Source organism: Cebidichthys violaceus, unplaced genomic scaffold (genome assembly GCF_023349555.1).
Source record: "Cebidichthys violaceus isolate CVI_PGR_0920_01 unplaced genomic scaffold, fCebVio1.0.p SCAF_22, whole genome shotgun sequence".
In the NCBI taxonomy this organism is placed as follows: domain Eukaryota; kingdom Metazoa; phylum Chordata; class Actinopteri; order Perciformes; family Stichaeidae; genus Cebidichthys; species Cebidichthys violaceus.
Window position 1 is genome coordinate 2,083,269 of NW_027176395.1, and position 22,271 is coordinate 2,105,539.

A 22,271-nucleotide genomic window follows, 5' to 3' on the forward strand; every position below is an offset into this window, starting at 1 on the left:
ATGAAAGAGCTACCATGTGAGGAAGTTTGAACTTTCTGCAAAACTATTCATGAAATCCCTCCGAAGTCTCCAGCTGACCTTTGACTTTTTCTGACAAACCACTTCAGTTTAAAATGCATGATGAACTCCTGCATGGAATCAAACCGCTAGATGTCTCCTAAACATGTTTAGACATGTGCATAGCAGAGACATGTAGAAAAAAACAACCATAAATTGGTAAGAAAACGTTTGGTAATTAAAGCTTTTAGATTATTTTGGACTTTGAAATGTTGTGAAATATGCGCTCACTGGCTTTCTTTCTTCAGAGTTAAATGAAAAGATTGAAACCACTTTATCTATAAGACACACATGGAGCTACAAGTGCAAAAGGTTCTTTATGAAGAAGGAGAACTTCTCACCCGTGCACCTTGCTCTCTGCTCAACCTGGCTCGGTCTCAAAGTAACAGAATCCACCTAAAGCTCAGTAACATACACAATAAGTGTATGTAGGTTCAATCCATGCAAAAACCAAAAGGTAAAAACAACAAGTTGTGGTTAAGCTAACTGGATGCATGAGAGCGACATTGATCTTTTCAGTGAACTCATATTCCACAAAATGTTGAACTAGTCCTTTAAATGGAATCATTTTGACGGCTTTTTGACCTTTCAGTCATGTAGACACTTGACTGTTATTTCATCCCTGCACCTGACCTAAATATAGGATTAGATGTACAACCATTCAGAATCTAATCTTCCAATCCTCTCCGAGTACTGAGTCTGACGTCAGAAAACAAAGCTGCGTGAGAAGAATGTTTGTCTTTGAGGTGACCGTGACTAAGTGGAGAGCAGGGCCGCCTTTCAATCAGAGGGTCGGCGGTTCGATCCCCGGCTCCTGCTCTACTAGTCTCATGTCAATGTGTCCTTGAGCAAGACACTTAGCCCCAAAATTGTCTCCCGTAGCTGCGTCTACGGTGTGTAGATAGATACTGAATTGTAAGTCGCTTTGGATAAAAGCGTCTGCTACATCACCGTAATGTAATGTAAAGAATCGGACAACTTCTGTCCTTAAAATGCATCAGTACTGAGAGTCCACGGTCACGCTAGCGGCGTGGTGAGGCTGCTACAACATGCTTACATGCTGATGTTCAGCCGGTATCATTTCCACCCTGTTCACCGTCTCAGTTCAGCATGCTAACATTTGCTAATTAGCACAAAATACAGCTGAGGCTGATGGGAAGGTTGTTAGTTTTCGGAGGTCTGTCGTCATCGAGTTACTAAAATGCTGTGAAAAATGATTTATTTTAGTTTCTTCTTGGTGCATAAACTTTACTGCAGATATCAGTGGCTGTACGGAGAGTCAGACAGGTCGAATACACACGTCCTCCATTCCCAGGACGGGACCGTCGTGACAGTCAACAGATACCGATCAGGGAGAAAGTAAATCCCTCATTAAGTTGGTAATGACACGGACGGCCTATTCTGTGAGAGGACTCTCTGGAGACTAAGTGGCCACTATTAAGCCCCGAGGAGAGCGGCTCGTACAGTAGCCCTTCAGAGCGCTGGTGTCGATGCTAATGCTAATGGCTGCTGAGCGGGAGAACCGAGGCAGCGGATGACCGGAGGTCCTCCCTTCTGCCACACGTGTAAATGAAAAACACGCAGAATCTGCATAGCGACGCTGCATCGGTGCTGGAATTAGTCAGTTCATTTCACATTTCAACCATTTAGCTGATGGTGTTAATGTAGCCCATTTCACACACACAGAGAGAGAGAGAGAGAGAGAGAGAGAGAGAGAGAGAGAGAGAGAGAGAGAGAGAGAGAGAGAGAGAGGTTCCAGCTAAAGGCGCTAGAAGGATATAAAACACTTTTATCCCTATTTCTACTCACATACAGCCAAAGAACATGACACAGAGTGTTAACGAGGAGGGAACAATCAATTGGTAGCCTGCTTGAAATGAAACATATTCAAGCCCCAAGTTTGTGGACTGTAAATGAACTGAAAGAGAACCACTCAGGCTTCATGCATGCCTCACATCTTGAAACGTATCATTGTTAAACATACGCATTGAAAGATTTTGGTCTATAAAACACGCTGTTTACACAGCTTGCTATGGTTAGCATTGGATGAGAGTTTGACTTTGACTTGCCCCAAAAGATTAAACTCTCATTTTATACATTTTATTTAACATTGGTGTGTTAAAATGTGATCTAAATACAACGCCACAAACTCTTTTAACATCCGTATGAAAAGTATGTATTTTTTAGTAAGCAGTTTACCTCTGACTGTTGCAGACAGGTGTACATGTTCAGACATGTTTGTCTTTTGTCTTTTCCCACATGTATTCACCTGCATCCAGTGTACCACTTCTGAAACAAGTTGAATTAGTTAAAGGAGACAGTCAGTGTGCATTTTTTTTTCCCCCCCAGCAGCTTCAGAGCAGGTGTTTCAGTTGCAACTTTACATCAAATCCGGCTCCTCATGCTGCACAACCACACGCATGTCAGCCCGCAGCAGAGCCTGCATGCGTATTGAAGACAGACGGAGCATACCTGGCCCGTTGCTGGACTCCCATTCATAGTCAAGGTGAGGGCCGAGGCCCAGCAGGTCCCAGTAATGAGCCCTCGGGACCAGCAGCAAGGCGACGGAGGCAGGCCGCCGTGGGTCGTCCTGTGAACGGCTTCATAAACTCATTAGCGATGGATGCGCGTGGACAGGAAAGGCCCAGATTACAGTGCCTGTTAAATGTGTCGTCCAGGTGAGAAAAACCATCCCCTTTCACCTCAATAATAATAATGATGACGGTGTTTCTCCACGCTTTTGTTTCATTCAATCGCGCGTGAGCCGAGCGAGGAAGGTGAGACGGAGCAGAGTTTCTCCTCTCTGATCTCACTTCTCTGTCATCCGCCATAACTCCTATATTAATACAGTTTGTAGCATCCATTGTTAGGAGATCGCGCCTTTGATCTTTAAATCACCTCACAAGCGTTGCATTTGGAATCCTCTCTAGATGAGAGCAGGAGGTTAAACATTTGTATATGCAGAAAGAGTTTAGACAGTACTTTCCAAACATGAATCTGATATTTATTGGGAAATAGATGACATCAAAACCACCCATCAACATGATGACATCAGTATGATCTAATAATATATTCATACTATAACAATCAAAACATTACAAGGGCCATCCTGCACAGGGAGTGCTTTTATTTTTTAAACTTTGAGCTTGTTGTTCTCCTAATAATTCCATTACTTTTGTTTACATAAAATCTTGAAAACAAAGTATTTTTCCTATATTTTTACTGAAACATTTCCACCACTTTCTGCAGGTGAAATGAGAATCTAATACGCTGACGTTCTACTGTAATGTATTTTGTTCTAAGGGACTGTTTATCATTAAATGACATCAGATCAGGTGTGTGGTTGACCTTTATTGTGGTGAACTTTGAAGTTGTTTTATAAACATATATATTTCTGTATCATTAATATCCTACACGGGTAATACATTCTAGTACACAAGAGTGACCATGTGATGTGTAGAATGTGATGTTTTTACACAGCTTCATAACCGTAGTTTTGTTCGTACACTGAGATTAAAGAGGACAACGTTTTAATGCAACGTCTGTAACCTTTAGTCTTTCTCTGAGTGATGCTCCCAGAAGTAAAAAAAAAACCGAATCCTAATAAGTGGCCGCTTTGCATTTTGCTGCCAAAACAGCAGATACTGAATGAAGTGCTGATGAGCAGTTTCAAGCTGTCGGTGGGGAGGATGGCCCATAGAGCCATTAGAGAGCAGTCCCCCTTCAGCGTCTTTCTCCTCTCGGCCCATGACTATGAAAAGAGGACTCTCTGGGACAATGCTCCGTGTATTCCTTGTCTGGCTCCAATACACAAGGAGGACACGTTGCCTTCACTGCGGCATCATTAGAGGACACACAGGGTTCACTGCCGATATCATGAGAAAGACGCGTCAGCATATTCGGGCAGAATACTGGAGGAGCACTTGGCTGCAAATGGTGAAAAGATTTCCCTCTTTAGTCTTTTTTTACTTGATGTGGCGTTTAGGGTTTCAACTAATGATTATTCTAATTATCGATGAATCGTTCAGCCTCTAAAATGTTCCCCAAAAACATGTGAAAAGTGTCCATCAGAAGTTCCCAGAGCTCAACACGAGGCCTTCAAATGTCTTGTTTTATCCAACAAACAGTCAAAAGTCAAATATACTCAGTTTACTTTCAGAAAAAAACTGGAACCAGTTCACTTTTTGGCCTTTTTTACTTGAAAGATCAAAAAATCCAAAAAGCCAATTAAATATTCTACTTTGTCTGAGGTTTAATTTTTAGTTTTTTGTTAATTCCGCTTGTTACGATTAGTTTCCCTTGTATTCTAAACTTGCTTCTCTAAATAAAAACATTATTTGATACGTGTTTCTCAGGTTTGACTCATCATTGAAACATCTGCAATCCTTTCACTCTTGCCATTTAACTTGAAGCTTTCATGTCAACTCGAGGTTTCAACACCGAACGTGAATTGAGTGATCTGTCAGGACAGAGGTTTTTCTGCAGAGCACGCCAGCAAACAGCGGCTCATGGGGGTGGGTGGTCCGGTCGCAGAGGCATCAGAAAGAAGCGTCCTTATTGTTCAGGCCGGGTCGACAGAGTCTGTGTTTGCCCTCGTCATTAGACATTCTAGTGTCAGGGAAAGAAGATAAATAAAAGGGCCGCGAGGTCAAAGGGAACGGGCGCTTCGCTTCGGTGTTTAAATGTGTTTTAACAGTTACTTAAGGCTCCGCAGAGCCTCTCTGCCACCTCCAAATGATGGAAATGAGGCCGCGAGGTTTGCAGAGCTGGCAATAATCCGAGTTGAAAGAGAGGATGTCTTTGTGCTGTGGTGGTGTAAGAAAGCAAATCACTTCCTTTAAAGAAGCCGCGTCTTCATCTGCAAACCTTTAATGAGAGGCCGATAAAACAAAAGCTGTTTAATTAAGGATATTATATCCGGTGCGAATTTGGAATTTCACAATAAAAGGTCTCTTTTCCGAGTGCCTGATGAGATTCATTTAATTAACGGGACACTTTGTCCAGCCTGCAGATTTCAGGCTTTAGACCAACCGGGATTGTTTTAGGAATCAACCAGAGCAGAGGCCTTTCCCAGTCTGGCATTCAAAGGACGGGATGGATGGATCAACCTGTGGATTACCGCGGTGCCGGAGATTAGTGGAGTTGCAGTTTGGTAAAAAAAAAAAAACACAAAAAAAACAGCAGCAGCACTCTGTCGCCACACCTGACCTGCTGAATCTGACGCCTCAATTACGCACTGCAGTTATTCCATTTGAAGAGCGACACCGCCGCTGTTAAAAAACACACTCTGGAAATAGAGCGCATTCATTTTAGACACAACTTTTTTTTTTTATTATGGGCTGTTTAGAATCAGGAGTGACTCTTGATGTACAGTGGGTTGAGACAAACATATCTTGATTGTCCCTAAATTATAAGGTTGGAGAAAGTGCATTAACAAGTGTGCAAGATAAACATAAGTGGAGTTCAACACAGTGGACTCTCTGTTATTGTACAGCTTGAAGCGACTTGTTACGCTGCTTAGAGCATCTGTCGGCCAGCCAGAACTTAAAAGGCTCCAAATAGGATGATTTGGTAACATCAAGGCTTTCCCAGCGGTAATGATTACATTTGGACTTAAGATCCATGCAAGAATTTGTAGCCCAGTAAATCTCCCCGAGTGCCCTGCCCCCCCGACTCTTCAAAAGCCTTGTCATTCAAAGGGTTAGGATGTTTGACAATCCCAGCTTGTACTACTCCACCAATTAATTGGATACGTTGTCGGGATGTTCGTTTCTCTCATCTGCTACTTAGAAAGACAAAGGACCGATGGGGGGCTGTTGACACCTCTGTGTCCGGCCGGAGTATAAATGAGGAGCCTCCGCAGGAGGAGCACCATTCACTTTCCTGCTGCAGGACGAGCGACAACTGGTTTTCTGCAAAGGATCAAGATCTTACTTCAAAACAAAATAATAATACATCTGTCAGAATGCAGGTGCCGAACAGACCAGTGGGAGCTTATGGATACTCTGTGCGTAATTACGCACCGGCATTGCTGTACCCGCAGTACCAGGGGAGCCAGTGCGCGTCAACAGCGAAGCCTCCCAGTGGGAAATCTTTCACCATCGATGCTTTGCTCGCCAAGCCGGAGCACGCAACCAGCTGCCGGGCGAGTCCGAGTCCGTGCGGAGAGAAATACCAGCCAGGACTCCCAGTTCTGCCTCTCACCGGACACGCGGCCCTACCGATGGCAGCGGCACCGTACCTCTACTCTCAAAACATGTTGCACTCTGCGCTCCACTCGCAGCCTGGATACTCAGTCTACTGCTGCCCGCCTTTCTCCTACCAATCCTCGTGCCGTGGAGCATTTTACGCACAAGGTAAAAAAAAAAAAAGAAAGAGTGGTTTCTTTTCACTATTTACTGGATCTAGCAGAGCGAGATGTAAATGTCAAAAATGAAAGTGTTGTCACGTGGCAGTGTGATTAAACGCGTCATCTCTTCTTTGCAGCGTCAATGTCCAAAGTGAACGCAGGGCTGCATTCGTTCAAAACTAAAGGTGGCAAGTCGAAACGGATGCGCACCAGCTTCACCAGCGAGCAGCTCTCCCGGCTGGAGAAGGAGTTTGCGCGGCAGCAGTACATGGTGGGATCAGAGCGGTTCCTCCTGGCCTCGGCTCTACAGCTCACAGAAGCTCAGGTGAGAAACGGGAAAAACATTTTTTAGTAGTGGCCTCAAAAACATATTGTATTTACACTCGTCTCTTACTGGACTTTTTTTTCTAAAAATGCATGTTTTTTTTCTCTCTCCAGGTCAAAGTCTGGTTCCAGAACCGACGCATCAAGTGGCGCAAACAGAGTTTGGAGCAGCAGCAGGCCAAGCTGGCCAAACTGGGCCTGGCCGCTCCGCTAAAAAGTCCCGGATCTCAAGGCCACGGGGACGAAGGGGATGAGGACGAGGAGTTCTCCGACCTGGACGTGGACATCGACGTGTCTGATGACTCTACTGACCACTGTTGACCGAACACCACCGGACGTTTTGGGACTTTTTGTACATAGTGTTGAGAAAGGAGGCCCGTGTCTCCAACTATGGTTATTTAATAGATGTATAGTTATATATTTAAATGTTTTTTGCTCTTTGATAAGCTCACTTCACCTGTTCAGTTTTTTGTACATTTGAATGACATATTCAGAAATATATTTTATGACATTAATGACCATGTCCTGTTTATTCCTTCTTATTACATTTTGTGTTGCAAGAAATCAGAACTCCTCATTTATTATCTGCACATGTAAGACAGCTAAACTCATGGGACATTTTAAAGGCCCATTTTACATTAAAACACAATATTCTATAAAAGTTAGAATCAGTATTTTACATAAGAGGTTTCGGGTTTTCTCTGGGCTCAGTCGAGGAAACGTGACGTCATGCACTTATGTCCACCAATCAGGAGTTAGCAACACAATCCGATGACAGTTCTGGGTTTGTTTAGCAACTGTCAAATCAGATCAAATCACTCCAACAGCATGAAGCAAAAAGACACTTTTTAATGTTCAACTTTTAATTCATTAAATCTAAAGATGTGCTCTTTCAAATTTGAAGTCTGACTGCAGCTCATTTAGTCTTATTTCACCCCCATTTGGTGCAACTTTTTCCTCAATGTTTTAAGAAAAGTGTTGACATTAGAAGATCTAGAACGGTGATTCAAATTTCAAGAGCAATTCAGCATTTTATTAGGAGAGCAGTTCAATTATTAAAGTAAACTAAAAGCACGAGATGTGACAGGATTCTGCTCACCGAAGAATCAGATGAGATCCTGATTTAACCGATAATAACGGAGCGTTCCCCTGCCAGCAAACACAACATTAGTGTCAGAAACTGATCGACCCACAGAGAGCAAACCCGTCTCCTCTCTAACGTATCCCGATCAAACCATCATCACGACCTCTGACCTCCCCTTATTGCTCCTCTCGTCACACTCTGAACGCCTCGGGTTCGAAGAGACACGACGAGACACTTCCTCCCCGGTTTGATCTAAGTTGAAGTCTGGGACGGACTCGGGTTCCCCTCTGGTTTGAGCTAAGCAAATAAATAACCAGCTCGGGGATTATGTGAGGATATCTGTAACCCGGGGTGGTTAGGGGTCAGTCTGTCTCGGGGCTGGAGAGCTGGGTCTCACTATTTTTAATCTGTTTAAACGGTCAATACGCCTGTTCTCACTGCCTTTCAATAGACGGGGCTCACACGGGCCCTCCCACCCCCGGCGGGTGTCCCGTCTCCGCTTTGTTGAGAGTCCTCGTCTTTCCCTCCAGGTGGAAGGGGACTCACGCTGTCTGCTGAAGCCTGCCTGGCAGACATGAGGGATAAACCGCGAGGGAAGGCAGCGTGCAGAAAGGATTGGGATGTAGCAAATGAGTCCATCAGAGCAGCTAATTGCGCCGGTCGACCTGAAAGTCCCGTCCTGTGGAGACCTCCGTCACATTAAACAAAGACATCTGAGGCGGCGCGTCCGTCTCCGTAATCCTCACATTTGTTTAACAATAAGTTAGTAGGTGGATTACTTTGTGGTAATGAATGTATTATCACAGACTTTTACCTTCCATCAAACTACTTTACTGATATGTAGATTTAGATATCCGTCTCGTGCCCATTTTCCTTTGACAATAGAGTGCTGCATGGTTGCTAATGTTGCTAATGTTTTTTTTAGGCCGAGTTAGCGTCGCCCTGGTTACCGCGTCAAAAAGCCAATGGGATTAGTTTCCTGTTAGTTAAGCAGCAATCTTCTGTGGCAAACACACGTTTATGATACTGATCAGCATGTTCATTTCACCGAATGAACACACATCTTATGATTTTTGAAGCGTGAACGCAATCGCCAGATGATAAAAAGGCTAACGTTGGGCTGGTGAGCTAAAAGCTAACGGCACCGCGGTCACAGAGCGCGAAAAACAAACAACGGAGGCCGTGAAGGCAGACGAGTCCGTGAAGGCAGACGTTCACAAGAGGGGAATTAACTGATGTGTTTCAAATCATTAAAATCTCTTACGCTTGTGTTAGAAACAAACCTTATTTCAGGAATTGAAGAAAAAAAACACTGACTGAGACAAGAGAACTGGAAGTGCAAACATTACAATTTAAATGAATTGTTAGATGTACATTCTGTAACCAAATAGTCTCAGTGGCAGGTTGACTTTGAACACATCAAATAAAGCGATAAGCTTCAAGTGACTAGTGGAAATGGAGAACCAATCAACACTCCAGATGCCCGAAAACACCCAGGCAACCATGTTGGTAGCTTCCACTTAGCTTTTCCCTAACATTTATATTTGTGAACTTTTAAAATGAAGCAATATCTACTTTGTGATGTCTAGGCACGGATATAAAGGCCAAGGTTTGGTCACAGAAAAATATTGGTTTCTTTTTTTCTTATTTAGTGATCCATTGAGAAACGTATCTGAGGACACGTTAACATTAACATACATAACAACAGTTCACTGTTTTTGTAGTTCCTGCTCTCGGCCACTGTAAGGCAGTATACAGTACGTGAGGGTAGCATGTGGACCAGGACCTGAATCTACATCCTCCCCTTTCTTTGGCTCTGATTTATGAATGCAGTTATTTCCTGTGCACAATGATTTCAGAATAAAGGTCTCTCTTCTGAGCACAAGGTTCTCCAGAAACCAGCTGGGCACAAATCCCCTCTATAAAAAAAAACAAGGCAGAACAAAATCAGATAAGATACTGAGCAGAAGCAGACAGATGAAAAGCAAGCTCGAGAGCCTGAAGTTATTCCAGTCAGATTAACTTTCACGTTCTTAACCAGTAACTGGTTGTAATGCTGGTGCACACTGGGGACGTGTTCAGGCCTCTTCTATGTAAACACATCAAAGACATAAGAGACCAACGTAAGCCCAGCGCGCCACCAACGCATGCAGCAGAGGTGCTGTAAGAGGGAGAGGAAGACGGCCGGTGACGGTATCAAAGAGAGAAGTTTAATAAACGCTAACGGAGCTGATCTCTTTCTCCCTTCTACCCCCCCCCCCCCCCCCGCCCCGCCTGCTCTCTCCTGGTGTCTCTGCTCCGTCTGATTAGGGCTGAAGGAGCAGAATTTGTGTAAAAAACCTCAGAGAGCCGTTTCTGATGTGATCAGCTCCCCCTCCTCCCCTCGCTCTCCACAGCCCAACGTAATCCCATTGAGGGAAAGAAAGAAGCAGTCAGAGGCCTGGGAAAGCCTGGAAAGTCCTGGGGATGGGGGGGGGGGGATTGTCCCAATTAGCACAGGGCACCTTAACGGCTGGAAAGAAGCCAACGCTGGCTGGGTTTCTTAAGACTCTCTGCGGTGAAGCTGCTTATGAAAGACAACTGTTACGTCTTCATTTGCCTCTTGACTTGTTGCTTTTATTCCTTTGGCAACGATTTGTCTCGGAGCTTGTTCATCCACACTGTTAGAATATATTGCGGCTTTGCTGGCTCATATCTGTATTTTCTATAGCTTAAGCAATTAGTGGAGGAGTAAAAACCTTTTGATGACTCGATTAATTGTTTCTCTAGGAGAAAGGACAACACAAACGCTCATCTCAGCCTCTCACATGTGAGGATTTCCAGCTTTTCTTTGTTCTATACGATAGATATTTGAATACATTTGGGATCAGAACAGTTGGTGGAACAGAACAATCCATTTAAAGACGACACAGTGGGCTCTGGGACATCGTGACCGGCACTTTTTCACAGTTTCCCGGCATTTTACAAAATCACAGAATTCTGCGGATTTAACTGATGATGAAAATGATTCAGTTGCAGCCAAAGTGTTTTCAATGACGTCGTTTGTTTTGGTCTAAATTGTGCTGCGGTGCTTTAAAAATGAATCCCCTGATCTCAAGAGACTATCCTGGTACAATAAAGGTCAAATACACAAAATAAAGTCATGTTCAATTTACTATCACATGTGACAAAGGAACCTCATATCTGAGAAGCTGCCACCAGAGAAGGTTTGACACCTGAATAGTTTCAGCTCAATGCAAATTGTGTTTTTAAAATGAAAAAAATAATTTTGTAATCGTCAGATGAGAATGAGCTCATCTCTTTGTCATCACTCCTCGTCTTGTCATTATTATTATTGGCTGTTTCTTTATATATTTGAATACCTCTAAAAACATGTCTCCTCCCTAGATTTAAACGACCTTCATCACGTGACTCAGCTCAGCTGCAGCTACTGTGAGAAGGTGTGAAAGTTCTCATGGAGAGTTATAACCTCCAGCTCCAAAAGGAGAGTGCACTTCATTTGAATAGGCGACTGTAAAAAATACAAAATAAAAAAAAAAAAATCCTTCTTTGCATTTTATTTGCAAAGGCGAGGGCCCCTCCACTCCATCTAATAGTCATTAGCTTTCATTACAAGCGTTTGAAGTAGAAGCCGCCCTTTGTCTCGCGGTGAAAGGGCCGCGCTGGAGACGCACAATGACTTCTGACACGGGCACAGCTCCAAGTTCCCGTCCACCTCGTGCTCAGCGACACGGAACTCCACGAAGGACAGTTAACGGCCAAATAGAGCGAACGCGTAAATTGATCCAACGTGCGTCTTTTACGCACACCACCACATGAATAAAAGGGTTTTAAAACAATTGTTGAAGTATCTCGCTAATATTCCAGCACAACAGTCTCATGATACTCAGCAGTAGATAGGTTCATCTGTTTATCAATGATGTAATCTCCTAATAAATCGCAGAAGAAGCTAAACAGACCGAGATAAATGCCTTCTCTTGATATGAACACGGATTGGGTCTCCAGGCCGTGTTAAAGGGGGGGGGTGTTTACGCCGAGGAGGGCTGCCGGTGTGGAGGAGCATGGCCCAGTACAGGTGGCTAAACGACGGCACTTCTCGTGCAGGTGGCACAAACGCAGCGACGTGCTACTTTTCCCATCTCGTTATAATGGGGTGAAATTTTCCAAGTATTTAAGTGGGACAGATTAGCTGAACACACAACGCTAATGCGAAACAAAATGGCCAATTAGTTTATTAATGAACGCGGGAGGTGAGAGGGGAAACCCCCGAGCCTCAGCTGGTTTCATCTTCATCACGGAGGAAGAGACCAGAAGTTTCTCTACGAACCAAATAATGAATAAGTGGCCGAATCATACCAGAATGCGTAGAATTTAATAATGATCTCAAAGATTTGAGATACCTGACAACCTGAGATGTTTCAGTTTAAATTTACATTAATTTGCATAATTCAGTTTAGTGAAGCCTAACTTTACTTTGCAGCAGCTAGTGATGCTATGAGCTTAATTTGTGTCTTTGGTTCTGTTTCAGTCTTTTTCATTTTCTTCGGATCCTCTGCTGTCCAAATAAGACACAGCTGAGGAGATTCTGTCTTTGACATTATTGACTACTGAAACTCATACATGTCTGCAAGAAAACATAGCTATCAGAATATTGTGATATCCTTTAACTCCAAATACTACTTTTGCAAGTAAGCGCACATTTCTGTAACACTGCTAATTTAGTTTTTTGTCCTTTTCGCTTTATTTTTTCGGGTTTAAGTTTGAGTTCACCCTTGTACAGTATACATGATGTTCATTAATACATGTTGTATTAACCTCCCAGTTTTGAACTAAAGTGTAATCAGGGTAATGTTCCTCATGTTCCACTGGAGCAGCTGGGAGTGAAACCTCTGGGAAGTGGAAGTAAAAACCCACTGAGGTCAAAGGTGAACTCCGCAGGAAACCTTTAATCCTGTTAACATGCTGTGACTTCCTTCAACCACTGGATGGCAGCATCGGTTTAAAAACAACAACAACAATAACAACACAGGGTTAGTGGACTGGTGAGTGATGTCCCACCTCTTTGGAGGTGAAGCGTCAGACAGTTGATGGAGTGAAACGTTTCTCAGACTGAAGGGATTTATTCAGCCTCAGGCCTCAAACATTAGAATAAAGGTAGAGTTTGAAGGTCACTGGGTCGAGTTCAGTGTCACGTTATAATGAACTGAGGGTTTATAAAAAAAAAATCCTATTTTTCTTTTTCTCAATCAATTAAGACACCATTATGAGAGCGTCTGGTTTCGGCCGCTAGAGGGCAGCACTTGTGTTGAATCGAGCCATCTGTCTTCACAGCGGCTTTTCCTCTTTGTCCCTCTTTCCCATAAAAAACAACTTTGTGGATATTTGAAACAGACAATTAACCTGTGGAATGTATATCATATCATATAATATATATATTTTTTTATTTTAAACAATGGTGTGATTGAAGAGTTATATTGATTAGAGGAAACATTTTAATGCCGTTTGAAGACATTTTTACAATAGATGTTGGTTTGTTGAGCTCAGGTCAAAGTCATTTGTAACACTTTTCTATATTTCCCCACATTGTTAGAAGACAAAAGTCAGCAGAAGTTCATTTTAGACACAGAAATCTATTGATACCGAGTGGATCATCCCGGTGAAATAAAGTGTATTTAAATTGTAGAATTTGCAGACAAATGTGTTTTTTTTAAATGCAAGTACCAGAGATGTGTGTCTGCCAAAGTTCTCAGTCAGATGTGTTTTTAACCTTAAGCTTTTCAATGGTACTTGTTGGGTAAAAACGATATTTCTTACCACATAATAAACAAGGTGCGGTGGTGAAGTGTCTCTCTGTTTGGCTGAATCAACACTGTTTTAAAGGTGTCTATCACATAGAAATAGTGCCACTACATGTTGCGCAGTTACACCTGAAACAAAAAGGAATGTGTCCTCTTAAAGATCAAACTCTGCATCGTCTTTGATGTTAACTATTCGCTCTTTCAGTTTCCTTGATTGGCCAATGTGTAACTGCGGTAATCCCATAATTAATGTATAATCTGAACACATTATGACATCCAGTGTGGTACAGAGGATAGTAAATGAGGATTAATTGAGGTCTCAACTCGCCACTAATGGTCACACGTGCACTGAAATGTTTAACTACTACTGAGGAATGTCACTAAAGCGTGTTTCCGCTGAGGAGGAACGTCCGTCTGAAGATCACTTTCGGTCAGACTCACAGGAACTCTCCTCCGGAGCCTCGGGGGGGAAAAACCAACAGTAGCCTGCGGAACAAAGGTGGCCTGCTCTGCTTTGTTTCTGTTAATGCGGAGCGATTTGAGCATCTATTAACCAGCAGCGATCAGGGTCAGTGCGTAAAGGCCCCGCAGGGCTGCGTCATTAAACTCAACCGGCTCGGAACAGCCCCGCAACTTCGTGCTGTTGCACTCTGGGTAAAAAGACGGTGTGAATATAAAAACCCTGCACTGAAGACTTATGTGACCTGAAACAGGTCGCTCTCAAAACACGTTACGTCTTTATTATAAGAGAGTTATTTTTTAATGATTCTCTCACATTCGTAATATTTATGACCACAGAATGATTTATAACGAGACCTCACAACCAAACTCAATTATTTTAAACACGACATGTAAATTAAACGAGAATATTTGTATCGTGAAGCAAAAAAACCCCAAAAAACTCCACAGAACGTCCAGAGGTTATTTTTCTAACATTTCAAATATCATAATCATAAACAGTTGTTTCTAATCGAGTGATTTTATACATAGCTCTGTTATTTCTCAACAGTCTGGGTCATGCACGTGAGGACAAATATTTCTAATGAAACTGTATCGAGGAGTTCATGGCTCAGCCAGTGAATAAACGCAGTTTTCTATCTGTCACACAGCACTATTAATAAACACACAATGGAGCGTTTTCTTTCTGGCACTGATTATAAGAACGCACCTCTGTCTTTAGGAGCCTTTAGCTCTAAACGCCTAATCAACAACTTGTTACACCTCATCATTTCCATCGGTAATGATTTTCTAATGCAACCTCGAAACAAACGAGCGTATTAAGCGGAGACTTATTAACTTGGTTAGTGCACCGTGGAAAGCTGAGCGCCGAGGGATAAGGAAGCCGGCGAGCTCCAAACGCGATCACAGGCTGCCGCGGTCTCTCCGTGTCGGTCTGCGCGCTGCTGGACATCGAGTCATACACCCAATAACGGGAGCTGAGACTCGTTTACTACGGCGTTTAAAGCATGTAACAAAACAACACAACCGTTATTATCCTTTTCTTAATTAATGCATTAGAAAAGCCAAACGGGAAGTTTTCTTGTGCATCCATCTTATTCCAAAAGCAAAATCTAAATATCATAATTTTAAATAATGTAGCAATTAATGGAATAAAAAGAACAATACAAGCGTATCCAAGAACATTATTATTATTATTATTATGGCATTTATAGCAACAACTTATTTATAAATTTAAATATTATTTTGTATTTTTCGTTATTTTTGAAATAATGCACACAATGCAAAAAATAAATTTTTTAATTAAGCATTAAAAATATAATTAAAGGCGACCAAATATGCTCTTAGGTAAGGACATATAGGTACATTGTTGGTGCTTGTTGATGCATGAGGATGAAGAGGATATTTCAGTTTGCACGTTTCACCTGAACGTAGCTCTGTAGTTCTGTTGTTTTTAATCATCGATGAACTGTGACAGTCGAGACCAACGTGAGGCAACTGACCTTTGCAGCCTTTCAACGCATATTTCAGATAGAAAGGTCACGTGGAGCAGATATTTAACACCGCATCGTGAGTTGAAACACGTCTAAACGTTATCATACATATAATGAACTTATTATAAAACACTTCGCTGTGAACAGAGTGGAAATCCAACTCGTTTCCACGAGACGTGAGATCAAAAGTTTAATTTTCTTCCGTGTGTTATATCTCGTCACTTCTAGAGAATTCCTGCTCTAACAGGCACTGGAACAACACCCCCCCCCCCCCCCCCATTGTTTCCCTGAAGAAAAACGAGATATTACGGCTGAATAGGACACACAATGAGCCATTAATTGGAGGCACACATGTTTTCTCAGCGTGTCTCTGTAACTAAGCTGCCCGGTCTTGTGTGATCTTTGAAGCAGGCACTTGAGGAGACCTATTGGCAGGTGCTCTGGTCCAATCAGCTGCCTCCGTGCGCAGCGCAAAGCCACATGGCAGGTTGGAGGCGCTTTACTTGGTGCGCACTTGTGCACAGAAACCCTCCGAGCGCGCGCAGACTTCATGGAATGCAATTTGCAGCACTGTTGAGTTTTGTAGCAGCATCTCTGCTTTTGGTCACGATGCATCTCTGAGCGGGAGGCTGTTGGGTTTTTCCAGTAAGAGGAAGGAGGGAAAACAAGACCGATCACTTTCTTTTTTTTTTGGTATCGGCTTCTGTTTCTGTCACGAGATGATGTTTTCTTCTGCAGGCAAGCGCTGCTTCACGATAGAGTCTCTGGTCGCCAAAGAGAACCCTCTAATCGCGGAGGATCCCATCCGCCCGACGGCGTTAAGTTACTCCAACCCGACGACGGATGCCTTAATGAACAGTTACCAGGCTCCGCAGGCCAGGACCCTCTACCAGAGCCCGGACCTGGTGTTCCCGGAGAACCACCCCTCCCTCACCGTGGCTCCTCACCAGCTCGGAGGCTCCCACCACCTACAGCATCCGCACTTCTTCGGGACGCAGCACCGAGACCCGCTCAACTTCTACCCGTGGGTCCTACGGAACCGGTTTTTCGGACACCGGTTTCAAGGTATACAGGCCTAAGTGAAGCGGTGGCGATGCAAACGAGATGCGCTTATTATACACTCATATGCAATCGATGTTGATGTTTGCAAGTCTTTATGCTCGAATAATAAGACTTAAAACAAATAATAATAATAGGCCATTCTGCACATTAAATGGTGAATTACTATATATAATCATAACGTGTGGGTTTACTGCTTGAAAACTAAGGTTTGCATGATTCAAAATAAACTCACAGCATTTCTTAAAAATGAAAGTGTGCTCCAATAACCTGTGAGAGGACAGATATTCGTGAACACTGAAAGTGTTTCTCCGCTGAACAATAAAGTGCAGCAGGGTGTCGGCTGCTCTGCTCTTACGTTTGCACTCTGGTTCGCCCTGCAGCTCTACTCCCACAAAGCCGCAGCCGGGAGAAGATAAGCTCTGATGTAGATTTCTTTTAATATAGAAGAGAACTCGCCCTAGGTTAGGCTCATTTCATTCTAAAATAAATAAAATAATAAATCTCGCGCGACAGCCAGGCTGTAGAGACACCATTGATAACATCCAGGATAATAACGTGAATAGAATGGGAACAGAAAGGCTTTGAACACGGCCTGCGGTGATTTATTTACCAGACAAAACCTGCGCGCGAATTATTAACCAATGAACGCATCTCTATTATTAACATGTATGTTTATATTGTACGAGGCAACGTTTATTTGCATATCGCTTTTCATGGCAGACAGTTCTGGACAAAAAAAAAAGTATTTTACAATGAAGGAAGAATGATGCAAATCCATAAAATGGCCATAATAATAATAAACTATAGCCTGCTGCCACACTGGCAATTTAATGTAAATAAAACATCATTTAGTTTGTCTCATAATGACTTCTGGTTGGGCTTATTGGGATACAAGAGCACAAAAAAGCAAACAATTTAAATAATGGTAATTAGCAGATAATGAAAAATATTTTTAAATATTCAATCAGAATGTTTTACCTTGAAATAAACATTTATATTTCTCATGTCTGACAAAAAAGGATGTGAGTTCATTCAACCACAACGCAGTGAAGAAACACTCACACTAAACTCAATATCAACTTTGATCTTATTTCCTGTATTTTTCAGTAAATTAAACTCGATTATTAGATTATAATTGTGTATCTGACTACAGGTATATTACTCGTTTCATTGCGTGTTCTACAAGCATCTGATATAGATTTGGATATTCTCCAAAACTAGAAGCTGCGAGTCGTTTAGTTAAAAAAAAAATGAATACAAATAAAATAAAAAATATTGTTATTATAGTGATAATACTTAATATGTTGTATTAGGCTTGTGTAGCATTTGCATTACAAACTATTTTCAGGTTCTCCATAATCAAACGAGTTCATGTGAACTCATTTAAAATGCATTATTTAAGCCTAATACAAAAAATAAAGCATGTAGTAAAAAATGAACTTTAGATGGAAGAACAATAGTCGCTTTTTTTTAAAAAAAAACCCACTAATTTAAAAAAAAAGGAATTTAACAAAAAAATATCTATTAGGCTAACTTACTGGGAAATTGTATTATTATGACAATATTATTATTATTATTATTATTATTAGGCTAGTAACTACTACTGCTACAACTACTTCTACTGGATAGTAGACTATAGACATTATAATAATGATGATAATAATAGATTTATAAATAGATTTTCACTACCGTGATAATGACACCCACAGCCGCACTTGGTCGCTCATAGTACAGGTGTCCACACACTCGTTTGACAGACGCCCGATTCGTGGTGTCCAGATAAAATGAGCTGTGAAAAAACCCCACGTTACCTCTTCCGGCTCCAACCGACGGCCATGCTGCTTTCTTTTGCCTCCGGCCTCAGGTAACGACGTGTCCCAGGACAGCCTGCTGCTCCACGGTCCTTTCGCCAGAAAACCCAAACGCATCCGGACGGCCTTCTCTCCGTCCCAGCTCCTCCGTCTGGAACGAGCCTTCGAGAAGAACCACTATGTCGTCGGAGCCGAGAGGAAGCAGCTCGCTAACAGCTTGAGTCTATCTGAAACACAGGTGAGATGATGTCATGACGGCAGATCGTATTTCAAGTTAGAGAACATGTTCAGACCGCTGTCTTTGAATGTCGATTCATGTTAAATAATTAAAGGATTATTCTAATTTTGATACATTTTTAGCTTAGAATAAATATATATAAATAAAGCAGAATTATACCCGGACACATTATTCTCAAAAACAGTAGAACAATAAAAAATGTAACTTTTTTTTTTTTTTAAATAACTTGCAACCTCCTGATATTATGTCAAAAAAATACAGCCTCATAATCATAACTTCAATTTAAAGCAGCACAATTATTTGTTTACTGACAGCTTTAAATTGTTCATTAGTGTAGGTGTGACATAGGAAGGCCATAGGAAGTGGTTTGAATTACAGGTTAGTTGTTATTTACCATTAAGGAATCCTCTAAATGTGGGTTATATGACAGAGGAGATGATGCATTAACAGTGTGAAATCATCTTGCATTGGCTCTGCTTGTATTGGACCCTTTTAATGAAATTCAAACATTTTCTTTCAAATATATGCAATCCAATTTAAATAATAATTAAAAACCAATCCCAGCCACTTGAGACATGACTGCAGCTTAGTCAGTTTAAAGCGTCTCTTAAAAGGTGTTTAATTCATGCATGCTATAGGATAAAGCAGCGTAAATGTTATCGATGGTTCCGTTTAATGAGTCCACATTATCTGGGTGTCAATTAGGCCTAATAGGCAATATAAAGAGAGGTTTCCTGAGTCAGCGGAATGGATGAACGCTGCTCGCAACTTTTGTGTCAGTCAATAAGAGGGCTTCAATTAAGCACCAATTGCATTATGCAAATTGTAATGACAGTGAACTGGATGTTAAGTGTCTCACCCAGTTATATGCTTCTTTAGAGTGAGGACGTCTGAAACATGTGGACTACACTGATCAAGTGACTGAGCATTCTGAGAGACATTTGTGAAAGGGATGCAGGGGAATGTAAAAGCATGGCGGATCAGTTAGGCTCAAAGAAACCTGAACTATATTTGTTTTGGTGAGAGGCAGATTGAGACTTTGGTTGTTTAATTAGAGTTTTAATGTAATGGTAGAAAATGAAGATAACTGGTGTGCAGAGGGTGAATTTAATTACATTTTTTTGGGAAGAACACAGAACTGTATATAATATTAGCATTGTTTTTAAACAGAATAAAATAAATGTAGCATTGTGAAAGTCATTTTTTTTTTTATTTAAACACACACACACACACACACACACACACACACACACACACACACACACACACACACACACACACACACACACACACACACACACACACACACACACTGTCACTTGCCTTAATAGTAGGAACATCACAGGTAGAACTGAAACAATTAGCCAAACAATGGATTAGTTGAATTAAATAAAAATTGACAAGTATTTATTTCTCATGCAAAAAAAAAGCCAACCAGTCTCAAAGTGCTGCTTTGTAAAGTTTGCATGAACATGTTTGGGTTTTGAAATGGTTGAATCAAGAGAGAAAACTCAAGATGTTCCCTTGGACCTCAGGACACTGAGCGTGTTGCTGGTGCAATTTTTAGACCAAGTGATTTATCAATTAATATAAGATAAAATACTGAGCAGTTAGTTGCTTCCTCAACCTCAGATATTATTAAAAACAATGATGGCTCCATGACATTTAGACAACACCAACAATCTGTGTCTGATACATGAAACACGTCCTGCCTATTGTTCGTATTTCAATCAGTGCCTCTCTGACATGACACTACTGTCTTCTTACCATCATCATCATCATCATCATCATCACTAACCCTGTTTATTTGCCTGTCCAGGTGAAGGTGTGGTTCCAGAACAGGCGGACCAAGTACAAGCGCCAGAAGCTGGAGGAGGAGGGACCAGACAGCCAGCAGAAGAAGAAGGGAAACCACCACATCAACAGATGGCGCGTGGCCACCAAGCAGCCCAGCTCCGAGGACATAGACGTCACCTCGGAGGACTAAAAGCCTCCGACAACGCTGCATCAGAGGACCAACGCTATTTATTATGTCATATTATTAAGTATAACTAGACACATTAGAGGAAGGACTACATATGTGATCGCCGCACTTCTCCTCATTGAGGCGCTACACTGGAAAGAAAGAAAAAACAAACATCTTATTTAACGACAGATGAGGAGAGATCCGACCAAACGTGAAGGGAAACAACGTCAACCTCCATCATAGTCTGTTTTTTTAAATATTGTACAGAGGCCATGTATAAAAGGTTGCTTTCAAAAGAGGATTTGTTTCATTAAATCTGTTTTTACCACCTGCTTAGGGTCATTAACACCTCATCGCTCATCCACTCCGCCACCTGTGTACCATGTTAAATCTAAATGTCTCCTCGACGACGAGATGACGTCGTCGCACACTTTCTAAAAACCACCCAGCGAGTCGGCTGAACGGACTGGGGACCGGCCAGAGGAACAAAAACAGAAGATCCAACACTTGCAGCATGATTTTTGACTCCACACCCGTTCCCGGCGCTCTTGCTCTTCCTAACGAGGGCTCGGCACAGAGAGGCGATTCACGGCCAGCTGTGCGTGACTCTGGGACAGACGAGGAGCCGCAGGGACCTCTGGTGTTAGGGGCGAGTTGTGCCACACAATAAAAAAGCCACTTCTCCAGCTTTGTGCTTCTCCTGCGATGCCACGTCTGTCAGTGTTGGGTGATGGATGACCTCTCCGTTTCGTTGAATGTCTGCAGATTCCATTAAGAGCCGTGTGTAGTACGAACAAACCATGTATGAGAACGTACTTTTCAAGCAGAACGTGTAATTACAAACAGATGTTTTAGAAATAAAAAAAACTATTTCTCTGATGAGAAAGGTCAGACTTCGGTGTAATTCGGATCTCACTTTGCACATCCAGTCTGCAGTTCTTCATTCCAAGCAGCTGCGGGTTTCACTCATTAGTTGCTCCTCTGCAGCTGAAGGAGCACGTGCAAATCAGTGTGAAACATGCTGCTGCAGTGTTTGATTGGAATGGAAAAACCTGCTGAGGCCAAGAGCTCAACCAAAGAGCGATCATCCACGTTCAGGTTGTTTCATGCTTTAGAGCTAAAACGATACCCCGACATCTAAAAAGTATCCGTCTCATGCCAGCGCCCTCTCTCAGGCTGGGAACCACTGAGGTGTCAGGAATGCTGCAGGACAGTTGCACAGGTGTCAGGTGTGTTACCTTCTGACCGGTATTTCCTCTGAATTCCAGCAGAAGGGGGACACAGAAATGACTCCCATCCAGAGGGTGAAACCTCTGAGAGAAAAAAAAAAAGAAAGTAAAGTATAGTCACTATTGTGCGGCGGCTCTTTCACCAAACCGCCTCAGTAATCACCTGTCAAAAGAAACGGAAGGAGTCTCCTCGTAATGACCCCGAGGCTTTAGAGATGAGCCCTGACGTCTGACCCCGATGTCTTGTTTTGTAAGCTAAGAAACAGAGAGGGGGGGGGGGGTAAACGGAGTCTCACCGTCTTTCTTTTTTACAAACATCTGCAGTAGCAAGAGGGGCCACCCTGTTTTGAGTTTCCAGGATATCCTATACTCACCGCAGGTGCAAACGCACAGTAAAAGAG

At 42.3% G+C, this 22,271-nt stretch overlaps 2 protein-coding genes across 2 annotated transcripts; both read left to right on the plus strand.

The window, feature by feature from the left end:
- The first annotated feature begins 6,022 nt into the window (after positions 1-6,022).
- noto (notochord homeobox) lies at positions 6,023-7,051 on the plus strand. Its single transcript, XM_068718107.1, has 3 exons — positions 6,023-6,413; positions 6,544-6,731; positions 6,845-7,051. The coding sequence occupies exons 1-3, from the start codon at positions 6,023-6,025 to the stop codon at positions 7,049-7,051; spliced, it is 786 nt and encodes a 261-aa protein (XP_068574208.1).
- Positions 7,052-16,283: 9,232 nt separating this feature from the next.
- Positions 16,284-20,745, plus strand: emx1 (empty spiracles homeobox 1). The gene is made up of 3 exons (XM_068717950.1): positions 16,284-16,629; positions 18,491-18,675; positions 20,495-20,745. The coding sequence occupies exons 1-3, from the start codon at positions 16,284-16,286 to the stop codon at positions 20,660-20,662; spliced, it is 699 nt and encodes a 232-aa protein (XP_068574051.1). The 3' UTR covers positions 20,663-20,745.
- The last annotated feature ends 1,526 nt before the right edge of the window (positions 20,746-22,271 follow it).